Source organism: Ictalurus furcatus, chromosome 21, assembly GCF_023375685.1.
Source record: "Ictalurus furcatus strain D&B chromosome 21, Billie_1.0, whole genome shotgun sequence".
NCBI lineage: Eukaryota > Metazoa > Chordata > Actinopteri > Siluriformes > Ictaluridae > Ictalurus > Ictalurus furcatus.
In genome coordinates, this window is record NC_071275.1 from 5,004,572 (window position 1) to 5,022,278 (window position 17,707).

Here is a 17,707-nt window from a genome sequence, read left to right on the forward strand (position 1 = left end):
TATATATATATATATATATATATATATATATATATATATATATATACACACTCATTTATTAGTTTGATAAAGTAGGCCTGTTACTATAGCAGTTGCTGTAGTTTGGCACCAAGATAGTAAATTAGCACTATTGCTAGATTGGTGTTAACAATAAAATTGAAAATCTCATTAAGTCTCAATAATAATAATTTAAAAAATTCCATTATCTTAGTGGCAGTGATCAGACAAAAAGAAGCTATGTATGACGTGATTTACAAGGTTTTGACATTAATTTGATTAATCAAATTAATTTCTGGGCTTAGCTGGAAGGCGCAGTGCTTCTTTTGCCAATGACATACTCAATATAAGCTGGAAAATGAGCCATATAATAGCCAGCTTCTTGAGAATAAGTTCAGAAATAGCGTGTAGTTCAGAAATAACTGTCCAAGTTATCTAGTTAAGAGGTGGGTGCACGGTGGCTTAGTGATTAGCATATTCGGTTAGGGTTGAGGGTTCGATTCCGCTGCCTCTGCCCTGTGTGTGCGGAGTTTGCATGTTCTCCCTGTGCTGCGGGGGTTTCCTCCAGGTACACTGGTTTCCTCCCCCAGTCCAAAGACATGCATGGTAGGCTGATTGGCATGTCCAAAGTGTCCGTAGTGTATGAATGGGTGTGTGAATGTGTAGTGATTGAGCACTGAGAGGGAATTACATGACAATATTAGAAATGCTTGAATTTAACTTCTTTTGACAATGACGTACTCGAAAAAAGCTGGAGATGGCACTTAATTTGTTACAACATGCTTAAAAAGTGCTTTGATTAAAGAAAGGCATTTAGGGACATGTAATGTCAGAAAATAGTGGAAAATTTTATTTGTTTATACGTTTTTTTTCATGTTTACATTTATTAATCTATTCGATTTTTAAAAAATCTTTGATTTTGGAAAAATGTTCCAACGTTAATACAAGGACAACACTGAATTTTAGCAGAAGTCCTCACCCTCATGCAGAACATCCTCTGCCCTTATGCATAATACCTGACTGAATAATGATATATTTTATGAGGCCCAGAAAATGCAAGTCTGGTCCAGTCTGACTGGAAAATGAGCCATATAATAGCCAGCTCCTTAAAAAGAATATCCATCACACCCATTGTAAAAGTTGGAAAGTAAAAAGATGTGATGGATAAAGAACCTGTTCAGAGCACGACATATTGTATCTTGTGCAGTCCTTGAAACAAAAAGCAAAAGTCCTTCAAAATCCTAGAAAACCAAGAGAAAACTGTTTAAACAGATTGTCTTTGCATATACAGCTACATACTAAGATAAGCAAGGAAAGTACTGAGGGCAAAGCACAATGAAGTACAAAATAGGCAGCAGGTCATACACAGCCAAAGTTTATATATGTTTCACCTGGCCAGACAAAACAAAGGCAATGTACAGTCAAGAGTGTGGTGCGTTACTGAATAGAAACCAGGAGCAGCTGCTATCCGATCAGAAGTTGGAGGCAGGAACAAGGCATGTGGCAGCAGAAGATCGTCCAACAGAAACTGGAAGTGTGAGCAAAGCACTTGGCAGCAGCTATCATCCAATTAGAAACCAAAAGTAGGAAAAACGCACATGGCAACAGTTATCATCAAATAAGGAACCAGAGGCAGAAAAAGGCACATGGCAGCAGCTCACATCAAATAAGGAACCAGAGGCAGGAATATGGCGATGGCAGCAGCTCACGTCAGATAAGGAACCTTAGGCAGGAATAGGGTGCATGGCAGCAGCTAACATCAAATAAGGAACCAGAGGCAGGAATAGGGGGATGGCAGCAACTCACGTCAAATAAGGAACCACAGGCAGGAATAGGGTGATGGCAGCAGCTCACATCAAATAAGGAACCAGAGGCAGGAATAAGGGACATAGCAACAGGCAATCATCTAATCAGGAACTAGAAGCAGGAACAAGGAACATGGCAGCAGGCTGGACATGACACAGACAAAACAGAAACCTGTCATCCAATTTCATCCAATCAGAAACTGGCAGTGGAAACAAGGCACGTGGCAGAAGACAATCATCCAATCAGAAACCAGAGGTGGAACTCAGCACACGGCAGCAAGCAATCATTCAATCAGAAGCTGGAAATGGGCACATGGCAGCAGGCGGCACGTCATGCCCAAACATCCAGCTCATGAAACAGGTTTTAACAGGAAATATCTCTACAGAAATACATCTCCTGTGTCACATAATAGGTATTTTAATTGGTGTGTAAATCTTTGTGTTGCTACAACAGTTAAAGGTCGTTATTATAATAATAATAATTATAATTATAATAGGGGAAAAAAATAATTGTGTCTGTATTGTCTCCCCTGGACACACATTTTATGATCTGTATCTTAATTAGCATGCAGTTTGTTAAGGCATAAGCGGATGTTGTTCTCCTGACCAGTGTGAAAATGTTTTATTGCCCATGCTTTTCTATAAAGCCTAGTAGAACAAATATTTCAGAGGCTGTTAGCTCAGCTCTGCCAAGCCAAACCCAAAAGTCAAAAAGCTGTATTTACTGTCCGATAACAGCAACACTGGTGACAAGGGCAGGACTAATAAAAATGAAAATAGTCAGCAGAGGCTTGTTTTTCTCACAGTGCCACATGGACACGGAGTATCTGTGCAGCCGTGTGATTTATAATGGGTTGTCCATCTCCAGCAGGCTACAATTATAGAGACACTGCTGACTCTTCACAACAGTACACACTGCAGCTCTCTCACAACACGCAGACACTGGAGTAAACAAACACAAGCTAAATAATAGCCATGAGCAAGTATTGCTATTATTGTTCTGTAATATTAGGATCAATTTGTAACCTTCAGCTATATACAGTATTTATATCATCAGTTCAGAGGCTAGATGTGGAAGTTTGTTTTGAATATTATCTGTTCCATGAATAGTTATCAGATATTTTTTAACAATTTGAACGGTATTACTTTAAAAGTTATTGCGAGACCAATTGATGGGACAGGGCCAAGTGGAATGGCGCATGTTGCTTACTCTAAGACAAAAACCACACGACTTTTGGTTTTTCTCTTACAAAATGCATGTGAAATTTGTGTACACTCGCTTTACATTCCAATTTGATCATATGCACCTTTGATGAATTTTAGAGACAAGATGAAGAGACTCAAATACAAGAATATTAGAAACTATACTTCCAACACAGTACTGTTTTTCCTGTGTGTGTGTGGTTTCATGATAAATGACATCTCAGAGCTACAGCAGTTAGCTACTCCACAGAGCCCGAAACAATCCTCACTTGCAGGGTCTTCAATGAATTGCCTTCTATTTACGGGCTCTGACGGACCAAACATATGGCTTCCTGATCCACAGTGGAGATCCCTAAAGCATTTGGCTCATTTCATTTTCACATTCCCATTAGTACAACAATTTGTTTGTGAAGCTGTTTGGTTGAAAATAGTTTAGAAGATTTTTTGTTGTTGTTCCAACAATGAAGATAAGGGGTTACTTACATACCACCAGTGTTTTTTTAGTTCTCTAAAATGAGCAGTTTAACAACCTTAAATTAGACAGGCTGTAAAAAAAAAAAATGCTAATGTAAACTAGGGATGTCACGATACCAAAAATCTAGTAGTCGGTACCGATACCACCAAAAGTACACGATACTCGATACCAAAGTGGATACCACGGTGTGGTATAAAAATAAAATTAAAAACTCCTGGAGGACATCCTCCTCCGGCTGATACTGGCAAAGAGAGAGAGAGATATTTTCGTTATCAAACACTGTCTGAATGACTAATAAAACAGTGGAGGCTACAAGTGCTAAGGTGCACTCCTAAACACACACACACCTTATACTCTGAATGCAAGCATTAGTTTAAATTCACTGATATGGTGGCAGGCCAAAAAGATTTATTAAAAGCATGAACATTTGAATAATTATTAGTGACATTAGGCTACATGTCGCTACATTGGCTACATTGTTCACTCTTACCACTTTTCCTCTCAACGAGTCGGGGCGGAGCTAAACTTGTCACCATTTTCTATAGTTTTTCCCGTGTGCTTGTAGGTGTTCTTCTTTACCACTTGTGGACCGACTAAAACACTTTTGCGTATTTGCTGCCCCCTTAAGTTCCAAAAGAATTACAACCTCGTTACCTTCATTACCAACGGTACTAACGCTACTGCAGAATAACTACAGTCACGTTTTAAGAATGTTGGTACCGAAGTATCGGTTCTCGTGACATCCCTAATGTAAACGTACCTGAAAAGAATGAACACGTTTTAATTTTTGAAATTTTGAAGAAGAAAAAAATGCAGCAAAATTAAGCATTTTTAGCCGCAACAATCACAAAAAAGTGAACTCCTGTACGGACTGCCAATAAATACACTCCGAGTACGAGTTGCATGTATGCAATGAACCAGTTCACGATGGAAAAAGGGAAAACTCCAGATGAACCTTCCATCTTCATAAGAGATGATAATAATAATGCCGTATTATAATAATAATGATAAGGAATTATAACAATGCCAGAACACCCACCACACACCAGCTATTAGTGGAGGGGAGAGGAGGGTGATGGAGATTTTTATGGGGCTATGATAGAGAAGGGCCAATGGGGGATTTTTAATGACCACAGAGAGTCAGGACCTCGGTTTAACATCTCATACGAAACACAGAGCTGTTTTTACAGTATAGTGTCTGTCACTATACTGGGGCATTAGGCCACACAGACCACATCGTGAGCGCCCCCTGCTGGCCTCACTAATACCACTTCCAGCAGCAACTTTAGCTTTCCCCAGGAGGTCTCCTATCCAGGTACTAGCCAGGCTCAACCCTGCTTAGCGTCAGTGAGAAACCAGGCAAGATCTGCAGGGTGATATGGCTCTGGCATAATCAGATAGACAAATAGACTATCGTTTTGACTATCTGTCTATAGACAAATGGAAAAGAAACTATGTTTTATGGCAGGGTGGACCCCCAGCTGACTAGCTCACCCTAAGGAACTGTATGTTAATTAAGTCCCCGAGAATGATTCGGTGGGAACAAAAGGCAAAAGATCTCCTCTGCAGACAGGTGGTGCTAGTATGTATATGTGTGGGTGTAGGGGTGTGTGTATGTGTGTGGGAAGCCAGAACACACATTGCAACATATACTGTAAATGTTGTTTCCTAAACCTATATGATATTCATGTCACCACATTGTTCACCATGAAATATGGATTAAATTAATACCAAACATGCCCTGAGGAATACTGTAATTAAACATAGTTTAGATGACCAGTTTAAGTTCACATGGTCTCTCTGAAACACATTTCTGAATCAAATTACTGCCACGATTTATAAAATACTACAGGCATATCAGAGCTAGTGTTTGGCATACCATAACTGCCATATGGCATATTAGAGCTGCCGTTTATTCTAGAAAATCACCAGAGCTGGTGCAAAGCTTGTCAAAGCTGCTCACTGATGTGTGTAAGATGGCATTTAGCATACTCGATCTAGTGTTTGCCATACAGAAGCTGGGATCAATCATTGTAAAGCTGACCTTTAGCATTTCAAACCTGACATTTTGTATTCTGAGGTTGGGGTTTGGCACTAAAAACTCGTGTTTCATTTTGAAGGTCATTTTGAAGCTAGAGTTTAGCATCCTGAAGCTCACATTTGCCACAGTAAAATTTGTGTAGGTCATACCAAAGGCCATGTTCTAAGCTATGTATACCAAGCTGATGCAAGTTCTTGCAAGCTGATGCAAGAAGCATGTATCCTTTTTTGTCACTCAATTTATAACAGAAGGTAACGGACATTGTGGACATGAAGAAAGTGGCATGTCTTAAGTTCAAACCCTCCGTGTGCTCTCTTTAACAGGTGATCAAGTACAAGCTGTGCCGCTGCAGGAAGCAGAACCAGAAACGCAGCAACAACAACGACCGAGGAGCCGTGCTGAGCCTGGACAACGTGCAGTGCCATGTCAGTAACTAACGGACAAGTGAACACTTTAGAAAGACATAGAAAGGAGAGCGAGAGAGGAATAGGAGAGTGGGGGATAAGACACATGACAGAATGACTGATTAATCTCAAATATAACATGAAAAGTTGCCTGAATGTTTACATAATGTTTCTGTACTCCTAACGCACTGACCAAATGTGATTTCCTTGCCCATGATGAAATTAATCTCAAGGCTCGGGGGGAATCTGTAGGAGAACAAATAAAACTATTTGAACTAGAAACTTTAATTATTCTCTCAAATTACTTAAATATGGCACAAGCCTAGATAATGAGTTAAGACTACTTAAATTGAACCTAGTTAAAAAGAAAAACAACTTCAGGCAAATGTACTGGTAAACAAACACATTTTGGCAAAACTGTACACAGCTGTAGGCAGTTTTACCTCTTTAAAAACAGTTTTTTGCTGTAATCCGATTTGACTCGAAGCAGGATTTGATCAAAACTAGCTGTGAAAAATGTAAATTTAAAAAAAAGGAAAAGGAGAGAGCATAAGCAGTTGCAGTGGATGGATGTCAGGATCGTTCACTGTTTACAGCTCTGATTTCAAAGAGGCCAGTTTAAGCTTTAATTGCAGGTGAAGCGGATTATGAACTAGTCAGTGTGATGTCTATTCTCTTGTCCTCTGTTCTCCCCTCTCCTCTCTTCAGTTTCTCTTCACTCTATCCTTGTCGTATTTTCTTCTGATTTGCTCTCTCCCTCTCTCTCTCTCTCTCTCCCTCTCTCTCTCACACACACACCATAAAACATAAATCTCACTGGTCATTTGTGCTGCGTCTTCTCTTCTGCTTTATTCCTATTTCTTGCCTTTCCACACTCGTTTATTCATTAAGTTACGCAAATAGTGCGGTTAGCTTTATAGAAATGAGTTACTAGAAAGCAGTGTTGAAGAGAATTTTATTCTAACAGCATATATTTGAAAGACATCCGAAAAGTACTACAATTACCATGTACAGTCAGTCCGAACAGGATTTCAGAGTTTTCTTGTGATTGTTGCGGCCAAAAATGCTCGGTGTTGCTGCGGCCGTTTTTTTTTTTTGGGCGGGGGGTGCGGAAAACTACTTGAATTAGCGAAACCGTAATTGCTTTGTACCGTATTTCACAGTGATGTTTGTTGGTAAATGAGACCTTTTAGCTGTATTCATGTCCGACACGTGAATCGAAGAGGGCTTTGGCTGAATATGTTTTGTGATGTCACATGATGCATGCGTCTTGGCCCAAATCTGTGGGAAATCTTTTGAAAAATTGCACGCTCCGCTGAATATTGCGGAGCTTGCTTGATTTTGCATTAATTTCCGTGATCGCAAAATCCTGTACAGTGTATATATAAGAACACTTTGTTAGGACACCCGTACAAATACTGATTCATGCAATTATCTAATCAGCTGATCAAGTGGCAGCAGTGCAACGCAGGTACAGTTCAAGAGATTCAGCTAATATTCACATCAAAAATTCAAAATGGGGAAAAAAGTTGAATTCATTGGGATTCTCCAGAATTGATTTCAGTGACTTTGGTTATGGCGTGGTTGTTGGTGTCAGACGGACTGGTCTGAGTATTTCAGAGGAGAATGGCCATACTGGTTTAAGCTGACAGGAAGTTTGATGAGCAGAAAAGCATCTCAGAATGTACAACACGTTGAGCCTCGAGGCAGATGGCTCTAACAGAATAAGGCACATCGGGTTCTCCTCCTGTCAGCCAAGAACAGGAATCTGAGGCTACACTGGGCCCAGATTCACCGCAGCTAGGCAGCTGAAGAGCAGGTGATGTTTTCCCAATCTTCAACAGCCCAGTTTCGGCCCATTGTAGCCTCAGATTCCTGATGAATAACGTATAATAATAATGTGATTTATAAAACACAGCCAACATACACAACCAGTCAAAAGCTCACATATCATTTTCCCCCCAAATTTTATGTCATTAATAAAGACAACAAAACTATCAAATAACGTGAAATTTTGCAGCGATAGAAAAAAAAAAAATGTATTAGCCAAATTAATTCAAACTTATCTTTTAAATTCTTTAAAGTAGCTTGATAAAGCTTTCCATGCCCTTGATATTCTCTCAGGAGCTTCATGCTGAACACTTAACAGCTGCTTTTCCTCATTATGAATTTCAAAAATATATTTTACATTTAAAATGTACAAATACTGAGACATTAATTTTTATTTATAATTGTTTTGCATGCAAGCTGCGTTCGTCCCTCAGGGTGACGTACGTATGTAATTAAATATTTTGCTTCTGTGATAAGATTTTAGAGCGCATACGGCAATTTTTCCCTTATAAACACAATGTTTGTGTCATACCTGGTGATACATGATTGGGAATTTGTTCATGAAACACTGCAATTATGACATTGTGGCATTGCAATTATGAAGGGAGGCTTTATATTTCTAGCTGTCATTATAATAGCCTGTTTAATCAGCCTGCATGACTGTGCTCTTTTGATTGATTTTCCTACTAATGTGCTCCCAATGAGGTCAGTATGGAGATAAAGTGATAGCGACCCTACTCACTACGTTTTTAAACGTTTTTTTCGGTATACTTATGCAAAAATGAAAAAGCGTGGCATGCTGCTGCGGTCAAAATGATTTCCAACCCACGAGGCAGTTGCTTGTACAAGGTCTATTCGGAGAGGACTAAAGGAATTTAATCAGGGGTGAAGAGAGAAAAATACCAACATGCCACTGTTCAAAAGAATGAAAATACCTCAACTCCAAATAGAGCTTCAGAAACACTCTTTCTTACCAAGAAAGAAAGTAAGTCTTTAAGATTTAACCTTATCAATTAGGTTTCCAAATTTTTTACTGTACTAGAGTAACCTTGTACAACACATGGCACAAAGGACTGACCACAAAAACTACTACACCCCACAATGGGTCAAATCTTTCCCAACAGTTAAACTAGAACAATAATCATCAGCGGATACTAACACTAATACATGTGCTACAAAGCAGCATCACAAAATCACTCAACTTCACATGTCATCTCTTAGATAATCATTAAACTGATTTCTGTACAAAAAGTTAGACAATACTATTCAAATGTTTAGGATTTAATATGACTGAACATTTTTAGATAAAAAATTATATTGACTGCCCCCTACACTACCACCACAACCCACTAGGGGGCAAAAGCTCGCCGAGTTCTTATACTGTGGTGCATCTTACAAGCTATGTCTCAAATAGCGTATTCATACTTTGATACTTAGCATCATAAGAATTTTTCAAAATGGCCGACACATTTACATCAGTGCACAAATTTGTGTCGAGAGTAACACTTTACGTTAAGGTTCCTAACAATACTAACGTCATTTACTACATTAGTTAAAATGAACAAACATGAGCATCAGCATTAATAAATCATAAGTAATGCTAACAAAGTTAACACATGTATTAGTTGATGTAGTTTAAGTTTAGATGTTAACTAAATACACCTGCACTGACTAACGTCTATTCAATCCATAACTAAAATCCACATAAATTAGCAAAAAGACATTTAAATTACAGCACCGCATGGAACTTGCTCTTCAGCTTCAGTTCTGAATTTTGCTACGTAACAAACCTGTTCATGAAGTTGTTCATATTTGTCATACTGGGCTTAATTGTACTCATTCGTGGTATTAACACTTTAATTCAGGTGATATTTTGACTTATTTGCTTTATAAAAAATAGTTAATAATGTTATAAACGTTATTATGGCAGTGGCTGTCAATATGGCAGTAATGTACAGTTGAGGTCATAAGTTTACATACGCCTTGCAGAATCTGCAAAATGATGAGAGGGTCATATAAGTTATATTTAGTTTTTTATTTAGTCCTGCCCTGATTAAGCCATTTCACATAACAGATGTTTACATCTAGTCCACTAGACATAATAATAACTGAATTTACGCAAATGAACCAGTTCAAAAGTTTACATACAGTACGCTTGAGAATTAATACTGTGTGGGGTTACCTGGATGATCAACGACAAACATTTTTATGTTTTGTGATAGTTGTTCATGAGTCCCTTGTTTGTCCTGAGCCGTTAAACTGTCCACTGTTCTTCAGAAAAATCCTCCAGGTCCTGCACATTCTTTGCTTTTCCAGCATCTTCTGTATATTTGACCCCTTTCCATCAGCGACTATATGATGTCGAGATCCATCTTTTCACACTGGGGACGACTGAGGGACTCGTACACGACTATTACAAAAGGTGCAAACGTTCACTGATGCTCAGGAAGGCAACACTTTAAGAGCCAGGGGGATGTAAACTTTTGAAAAGTCTTCTGGGAAACATGCGAATATCTTATGTAGCTTCTGAAGGGCAGTACTAAATGGGGGGAAAAAATAAGATCTTTAAACAAAGTAATAACAATGGACTGGAAATCACAACCAACCATTATCAAAATGATTATATGTATTATAGTTCTTATAGTTATTAGCCTATGTGACTTGAATTGGTTATGAAAAGTACAATAAAAGCTCTCTTTGTTCCTAAATAAATAACCTAATCGCTGGATTATGTTCAAAATTTGCAAAAAGTGTTGAGAATCCCCGTCTTATGGGGTTTTAATGCTGACGCTCATATTAACTAATGTGTTAAATCATGTCAGTTAGGAGAACCTTAAAGCATTACTGTTACAAAAGATTTATCCGACATTTGGATTTCAAAATTAGTGTTTGCTCCTGTTGTCCTCTTCCCAAAATCCATGTGAGTCAGATGCATAGAGCACGACTTGAGACGGATAAAGAGACTTAAATAAACATTTCGTCTCTGTTTTCAGCCTCCCTGTGAAAACCTTCGCACTCCCTCTACGTATCCGGCCAACATCCTACCTCACCATCCAGGGCAGGGCAACTTCGAGGACTTCACCTGCTGAGTGAGTGAGAGTAGAGTTGGACTCCAGCTCACAGTGTACAACCAAAGCCGTCTGACTACATCCTCACGAACACCCACCCATCCCGGACCACACCGAATCGATTTTGGCTGGATGTTTTAACGCACCGCATTGTGTCATGTGAAATAAAAGAAACATTGAAACCATGAAAGACTATTTTACTGTTCCACAACACAACCATGTGTGTACTTTTAAAGGATTTTTGGAACACTGCCTCAAAAGGGAACTCCTTCTTGACGAAGCCTTTGAGACATGGAACATCGCAGCTCAAACGGACAGGCTTCCTGTGGGCGGAGTCCCCTGCCTTTACTGTATATAACAGCGGATATACACCGTCGTAACTGAGTGGCTTAATTAGATTGTTAGAAATAATGTAGTGCTTAATCCATGTAGCAGCATTCGTGGTGACTGATGGACTCCAGTGATGTTCCGCTCACGATCAGTGTGTCTCATTTAAGAATGTATTTTTCCAGCCGACAGGAAACGATCAACTGTTTGTGGTGAAGGAAACTGCGTTCGGCAGTCTACTGTTCCATCCAGTTCTCATCTCGTGACTGCATGCTTGTATTCGTCTTCCTGTGCATGTTTTCAGTTCTTTTCAGTAACCATTCTTATTATTGCCACGTTTGCCTCAATTATATATGGGTGTGGGTGTGTATGTGGTGTTTGGGTGCCTTAACCCTACAACTGTGTGTACTATGTGTGATTGGATTAATCCTGTGTGTCCTCTGCCTGAGGGGTGTGCGTGCGTGTGTGTGCTAGATATGATGTGTATGATAATGACATGACCTGTCTGTGTGTGTGTGTGTGTGTGTGTGTATGGTTTGCTGCTTATCAATGAATTATTCTCTCTGTTTCAATTCTGTGAGATGATTATTATTATTATTTTTCAGAATGATCACTGTTTCAAACCTCATATCGAAGCACAAGACCACCATTATGTAAAAGCTGAAGAAAAAGAAAGGCAGGATCATATTCTTTCAGAGACTATGATCATCATGATAATCAGAATCGTTATTATAACTCTATTATTCCGATTTTTGTTTTTCTATGACCAAAAAAAAAAAGTAGACATGTTGCCTGATAGTCCAGTCGCCATCTTTACAGATAATAGACTGTTCTATTTATCTATGAAGGTATAATAAATATCATTGAGAGTTTTAGATGCGTTCTTTGTGTTGTATGTTTCGGGTTTAGTTTGGGAAGGAAGATTCCATTTACATTTGTAATATGTGTATGAAATAGGAATGCATCCAATCCCAGATAGTATCCGGATGTGGGCCAATTCAGGAAGTGATGCGGCACTGCTGGCCTTCTTTTGGCCCGGATAAGATGGATATGAGCCTGAAGTGGCCCACATGTAAAATAGCAAATATGGCACAAATATCCCAAATCACAAGTGGGACTTCTTAGGCAAAGATGCCGTGTTCATGGCAATGTGTAATCTGGATGTGACCCTAAAGTAGACCATGTGCTAAATAGTGAATATGGCCCAAATATCACAAAACAAATGTGGGCCACCTTTGGCAAAAATGTGTCGCATGCGGCATTGCTATGGCTTGCTTGTGGCCCAAATCTGGCAAACAGGAGAGGACCGCCCAAGTGCCATAATTCCACGCGGTATGTGGGCCGGAAGTGTCAGGTGTGGGAAACCAGCACACTGGGATACCGACATCTGAATGCAGGTGATACTGTGTGACATAAGCATACTGCAGTGCACATCGCCACGTTAATGAACAGATGACACAAAATGACTGCAATCTAGACACATATCACGATTAATGATCGCAATCAAAGCAAAGCAGACTGCAAACTGCGCTGTGGAAGCATCAAGAGGAGGAACTACAACATCTTTAGTAACCTATTAAAACTTCTTTATGGAGGTTAAACAGTATAACCTGAGCACTCAGAGCACTATCAGCGAGCAGAGTCATTAAAAATGAGTGCAAGGTGCAATGAGATCTGCGCACAAAAGTATTCAGGAACATGGAGCAGTGAAGCGAGCATGCAGGTAGAGAAACTGTTGGATGTGAGAGAGAGAGAGAGAGCACATCAATTATGCGAGCAACTGAGAGACACCTGCTTCCTGGGCCACCAGGGTCTAAACATTGCTCTAGAGTTAAGGTGCAATTTACACCAATGCCATAACGTCCATCCTTCCATTTTCTGTACCGCTTATCCTACACAGGGAACCCGGGGCATGGGGACATCCTGGATAGGGTACCAACCCATCGCAGGGCACAATCACACACATTCACACACAACGGACAATTTGGAAATGCCTGTCAGCCACAACATGTCTGGACTTGGGGAGGAATCCGGAGTACATGGAGGAAACCCCTGAAGCACAGGGAGAACATGCACGGCAGAGGCGGAATTTGAACCCTCAACCCTGGAGCCACTAACCACTAAACCCCCATGCCATTACATCTTCAACATGAAAAAAAAAATGTCTACAGACAATATTAAGTGAGCGAAAATAACAGCCCTTACCCAGTATGTTCTTGACAATAAGCCACTATAGGTCATTGACAATGAAAACCATGAAACATACTTTACTTACAGCTGTACAGAATCACTCTACTGGAGTGAAACAAAACCAGCACTACAACCCTATTCACTGCAAGGTAACTAACATCGCTGGCACTTTATCCATTAAAAATCAATTAGCTAGCATTATAAAGAATGAGTTTGGTAGCCTAAGTGCATGAACATGCATGTCGGTGCTATTAATGGCCAATATGTAAACAGATGGAAACATAAACAGAGATAAGTAAATAGCACTTTGCTTAATACCAAGTAGGTTACGCATTTAGATATCAGTATTTGTATTGTACCAAAAAACTCAGTACTCATTCTGAAAAGAATGGTATCAGTGCATCAAATAATCCGATCCCAGACGTGCATTTACCAGTCCCTCCAGGATTTCATCATTTTGCGATCACAGAAAAGAACACAAAATCAAGCAACCTCCACAATAGTCGGAAGCGCTTGAAATTTTTCAAAATTACCACAGGTTTTCTGTGGATTTGGGCCAAAACACGTCATGTGTTGTCATCACAACACGCATTCAGCCAACACCCTTTCGATTCACGTGTGTTGAATATGAGTACAGATAAAAGGTCTCATTTCATCACTGCAAAAGAATGTGCGAAAGAAAAGCATACAATTTTTGGCCGCAACAATCACAAAAAACAACAACAACTGTATTTACACTTGGTATTTATGTGTGTCCTTATAGCTGGGATCGGATCTGTTTCTCCTTCATGATTTGTAAATGATCTAGCTAATCATGTAGTGTGGGCAGTCAACAACTGCTCAGCATAGCAGCAGTTAGATCACTGATGATTACTAATTCTATGTCCTGTACTTCCTCTCCCAGGGAATTTTAAGCTTGTGTTCTCACTGATGATGGAAAATTAACCACAACTCTTTCAACTTTTCGCTACATCACGCACATCAGGATCAGATGTTTTCAATGTGCTCAAAAAGCTTTCAACACTGGTAGTTTTGTGACCAACATTGCACATGGTCATTCCTTTTTTTTTTTTTTTTTTGAAGAATTGCTTCCACCTGAGTGGCAGTAAGTGCAATAAGATCTTCTGTAAAGTCTACTACAGTGACCCAGTTGATGCAGATGAGAGAGTGTAGTGATGTCCCGTGAGAGCAGATCGTCTGGAGGAAATTTTAACTGAAACTTCTTTCCTTTCATCAGACATCAAAGGAGCACATAAAATGAAAATATGGAATAAAATAACACGAGCTGCCAGCTCAGTTTCTGCAGACAAAAGTAAAGGCCATGTCGTTTGAAGTCTTTTTAGCAGATATTCTTAGTATGATGGAAATGACAAATATGCATGTATATTATATATAACAAATTTAATTTATAATTACGCTCTTATGTGTCTAATCAACTGCATCAGCTCAACTGCAATGGGCTGTTTTACCTCAACCCCAGACCTCATCCCGCTTTCAAACTCAACTGTTAGTTGGACTGGAACTAGCAATAGCACTTAAATACTGCGTGTTCCTCATTAGTTCCTATTGTTATCCGAGTTAAATTCCAGATTCATCTGAATTCATTAAACCTATGGTGTTGTATATCTATGGTTTTCAAAGTGGATCAACTTTACATTGGAAGGGGAGAAATTCTGGTGAAGTACATGTAGAAATTGGAAAGTCACCAGTTATACTTTGTGTATAATGACCTGATCACAGGTTCACGTAATCACAGGTTCCCGTTCCAGAAAGTGTCTCCATAAGTGTATTTACAGTAGCTGTATACCTGCTCAAGATCTTAACCTGTATCTGCATGATTTTATGCATTGCACTGCTTGCACATGATGGGCTAATTGAATAATTGCATGAATGAGCAAGGGTACTTTAGGGTACCTTACCTCCACCATGTTTCACAGATGAGCTTGTACGTTTTGGATCATGAGCAGATCCTTTCTTTCTCCACACTTTGGTAGAGATTCATCTTGGTTCCAGAACTAGTGGCTCATCTCTGTATTTCTTTGGAAATTCCAATTCTTACTGCTGATGAGTGGTTTGCATCTTGTGGTATGGCATCTATATTTCTGCTCTATATTTCTTCAAACGGTGGATTATGATACCTTCACCCCTGCCCTGTTGGCTGTTGATGTCACTGACTGTTGTTTTTAGGTCTCACGATATTTTTGTCAACGGCTCTTGTTGTTTGTTCAACCCAGTCGGTGTCTGTTGCTCAGTACACCAGTGGTTTCTTTCTTTATCAGGACATACTAAATTGTTGTAATGGCTATGTTTGTGCCATGCCTCTGATTGATTTCTCAGCTTCAAAATGGCTTGCGTTTCTCCCATCGACAGCTCTCTGATCTTCATGTTGGCTTAACCTTTTTAACAGATGCAGTCTGCACAGGTGAAACGGAAGGCTAAAACCAAGAGTGCTGTGTTCTATGTCGTTTAACACGTCTACACATAAATTCCAGGAAATAAAAGCTGAAATCCTAAACTCTCTTCTTATATTCATCTTTTGATCTCAAACCCAAATGTCTTCAGTCTACAGCAAAAAAAAACAAAAAATGAATTGGTTTTGCCATTCGAATAGTTTCAGGTGGGGACTGTATACAGTACTTCACCATAGGAAAATATTGAGACCATGTCAGATCCTTAAACATTTCTGTCTATGTCTCAAACAGAGAAAATGAACATTAAGCAAGGCATAAAAAGGAGGTGGGACAAGAATGAATAATTTACAGATAATTTTAAGCTGGAAGCTGCTGAAGGTAATCGCCATGGTCTGGAATTTCACATCAGCTACTGTTGTCTGCATACACACTAGAGGACACTTGACTGAAATTACAATCTTGACATTTGAAGCCAAAAAAAAAGTTGAAAAATGCCATTCCCCAAAAGGTAACATCTTGTTCTCTGGAGTCTGACACTTACAGCCTCACTATGCAGGTCATGCTGACAGACATGTGTTAATCAGATAATATAATGCCATTCTGTATGACATGGCTTCTTACATGTTATTTCCATCTACTGCTTCTGTTGACATACGCCGCACTGAGATTTGTGGTGATATTTGTGGTAACAGAGTCTCTCTGTGCATTCAGATGAGCCCGCCTATACTTCGAAGGGAAACTATACATCACCTGATTTTTCAGCCTTAAGACAGACTTAACCAGTGATACTAATGACAGCTATAATAACTGTCAGGCTTAAGCGTTGATTTATCGGTATTATAAAATAAACTGCCATTTGGTATATTATACACCACCTGATTTCGCAGGTTGAAGTAGACATGACTGTGTATTAACTTCATTATATTGTCCGGTAGATAAGAACAATATCACACAGTGCCCAGAATCTTAATCCTACTGCCTGTAGATATTCTACTATTCTACATCTTGTATGTGAAACACATTGACTACCAGACTCTGATCTTCTCTGTTATAAGGATTTAAACTCTGAATGTCCCTGTATTGTGAGACACTGGCATAGCTTCTAAAGTTATGAATGTTATTATTATAATAGTTGTGTTGGTACAGTTCTTAATGGGATCCATTAACCATGAAATTGCAGTTGTAATTGCCCATATAAGCCTCTCAAGATACTATCAAGAGTGTCAAGAGAACTGCTACTTAAAACTACTTGAACATGAAACCTCATAATCATATATACTGTAAAACATGTTTCTAATTTCTAACCCGGCCTTACTTGTCCTCCTCACAACTCAAAAGTAAAAGTGTTTGACAATGTAACATACAGGGAATATGGTACAACCACAAATCTAGAGGGAAGAATAGGCCGTCTACCAAAAGTCAGTGGCCAGGCAAGTGAATAACAAATAGTAGTGAATATGGTGTGTATATATGTATATACATATATACACACATACATACAGTCATGTGAAAAAATAAGTACACCCCATATGTGGCTCAGGTGGTAGAGCGGGTTGTCCACTAATCGTAGGGTTGGCAGTTCGCACATTCCCGGCCCGCATGACTCCACATACCGAAGTGTCCTTGGGCAAGACACTGAACCCCAAGTTGCTCCCAATGGCAAGTTAGCGCCTCGCATGACAGCTCTGCTACCGTTGTTGTGTGAGTGTGTGTGTGAATGGGTGAATGAGACACAGTGTAAAGCGCTGTGTAGAATCACTAAGGTTAAAAAAAAGCACTATATAAGTGCAGACCATTTATCATGGAAATGGTTGGTTTTTTTGGCATATTTGGAAACATTTGATCCTCTTTGAAACAGTGCCTATTAATAAATAAACACTCTATCAAACGACATATAAAATTGACATTTTGTAATAATTTTCACAATTAAAAAAAAAAAGTTTACTCAGAATGGTG

At 39.3% G+C, this 17,707-nt stretch overlaps 1 protein-coding gene across 2 annotated transcripts in view; it reads left to right on the forward strand.

The window, feature by feature from the left end:
- asic1b (acid-sensing (proton-gated) ion channel 1b) overlaps positions 1-12,091 on the forward strand; it is a 349,583-nt gene extending 337,492 nt beyond the window's left edge. For both annotated transcript variants that reach the window (XM_053652841.1, XM_053652840.1), the window contains 2 exons: positions 5,845-5,946; positions 10,749-12,091. In XM_053652841.1, the coding sequence (XP_053508816.1) occupies positions 5,845-5,946; positions 10,749-10,844 (198 nt within the window). In that variant the 3' untranslated portion in view covers positions 10,845-12,091. The remainder of the gene's footprint in view (positions 1-5,844; positions 5,947-10,748) is intronic.
- Positions 12,092-17,707: the final 5,616 nt, after the last annotated feature.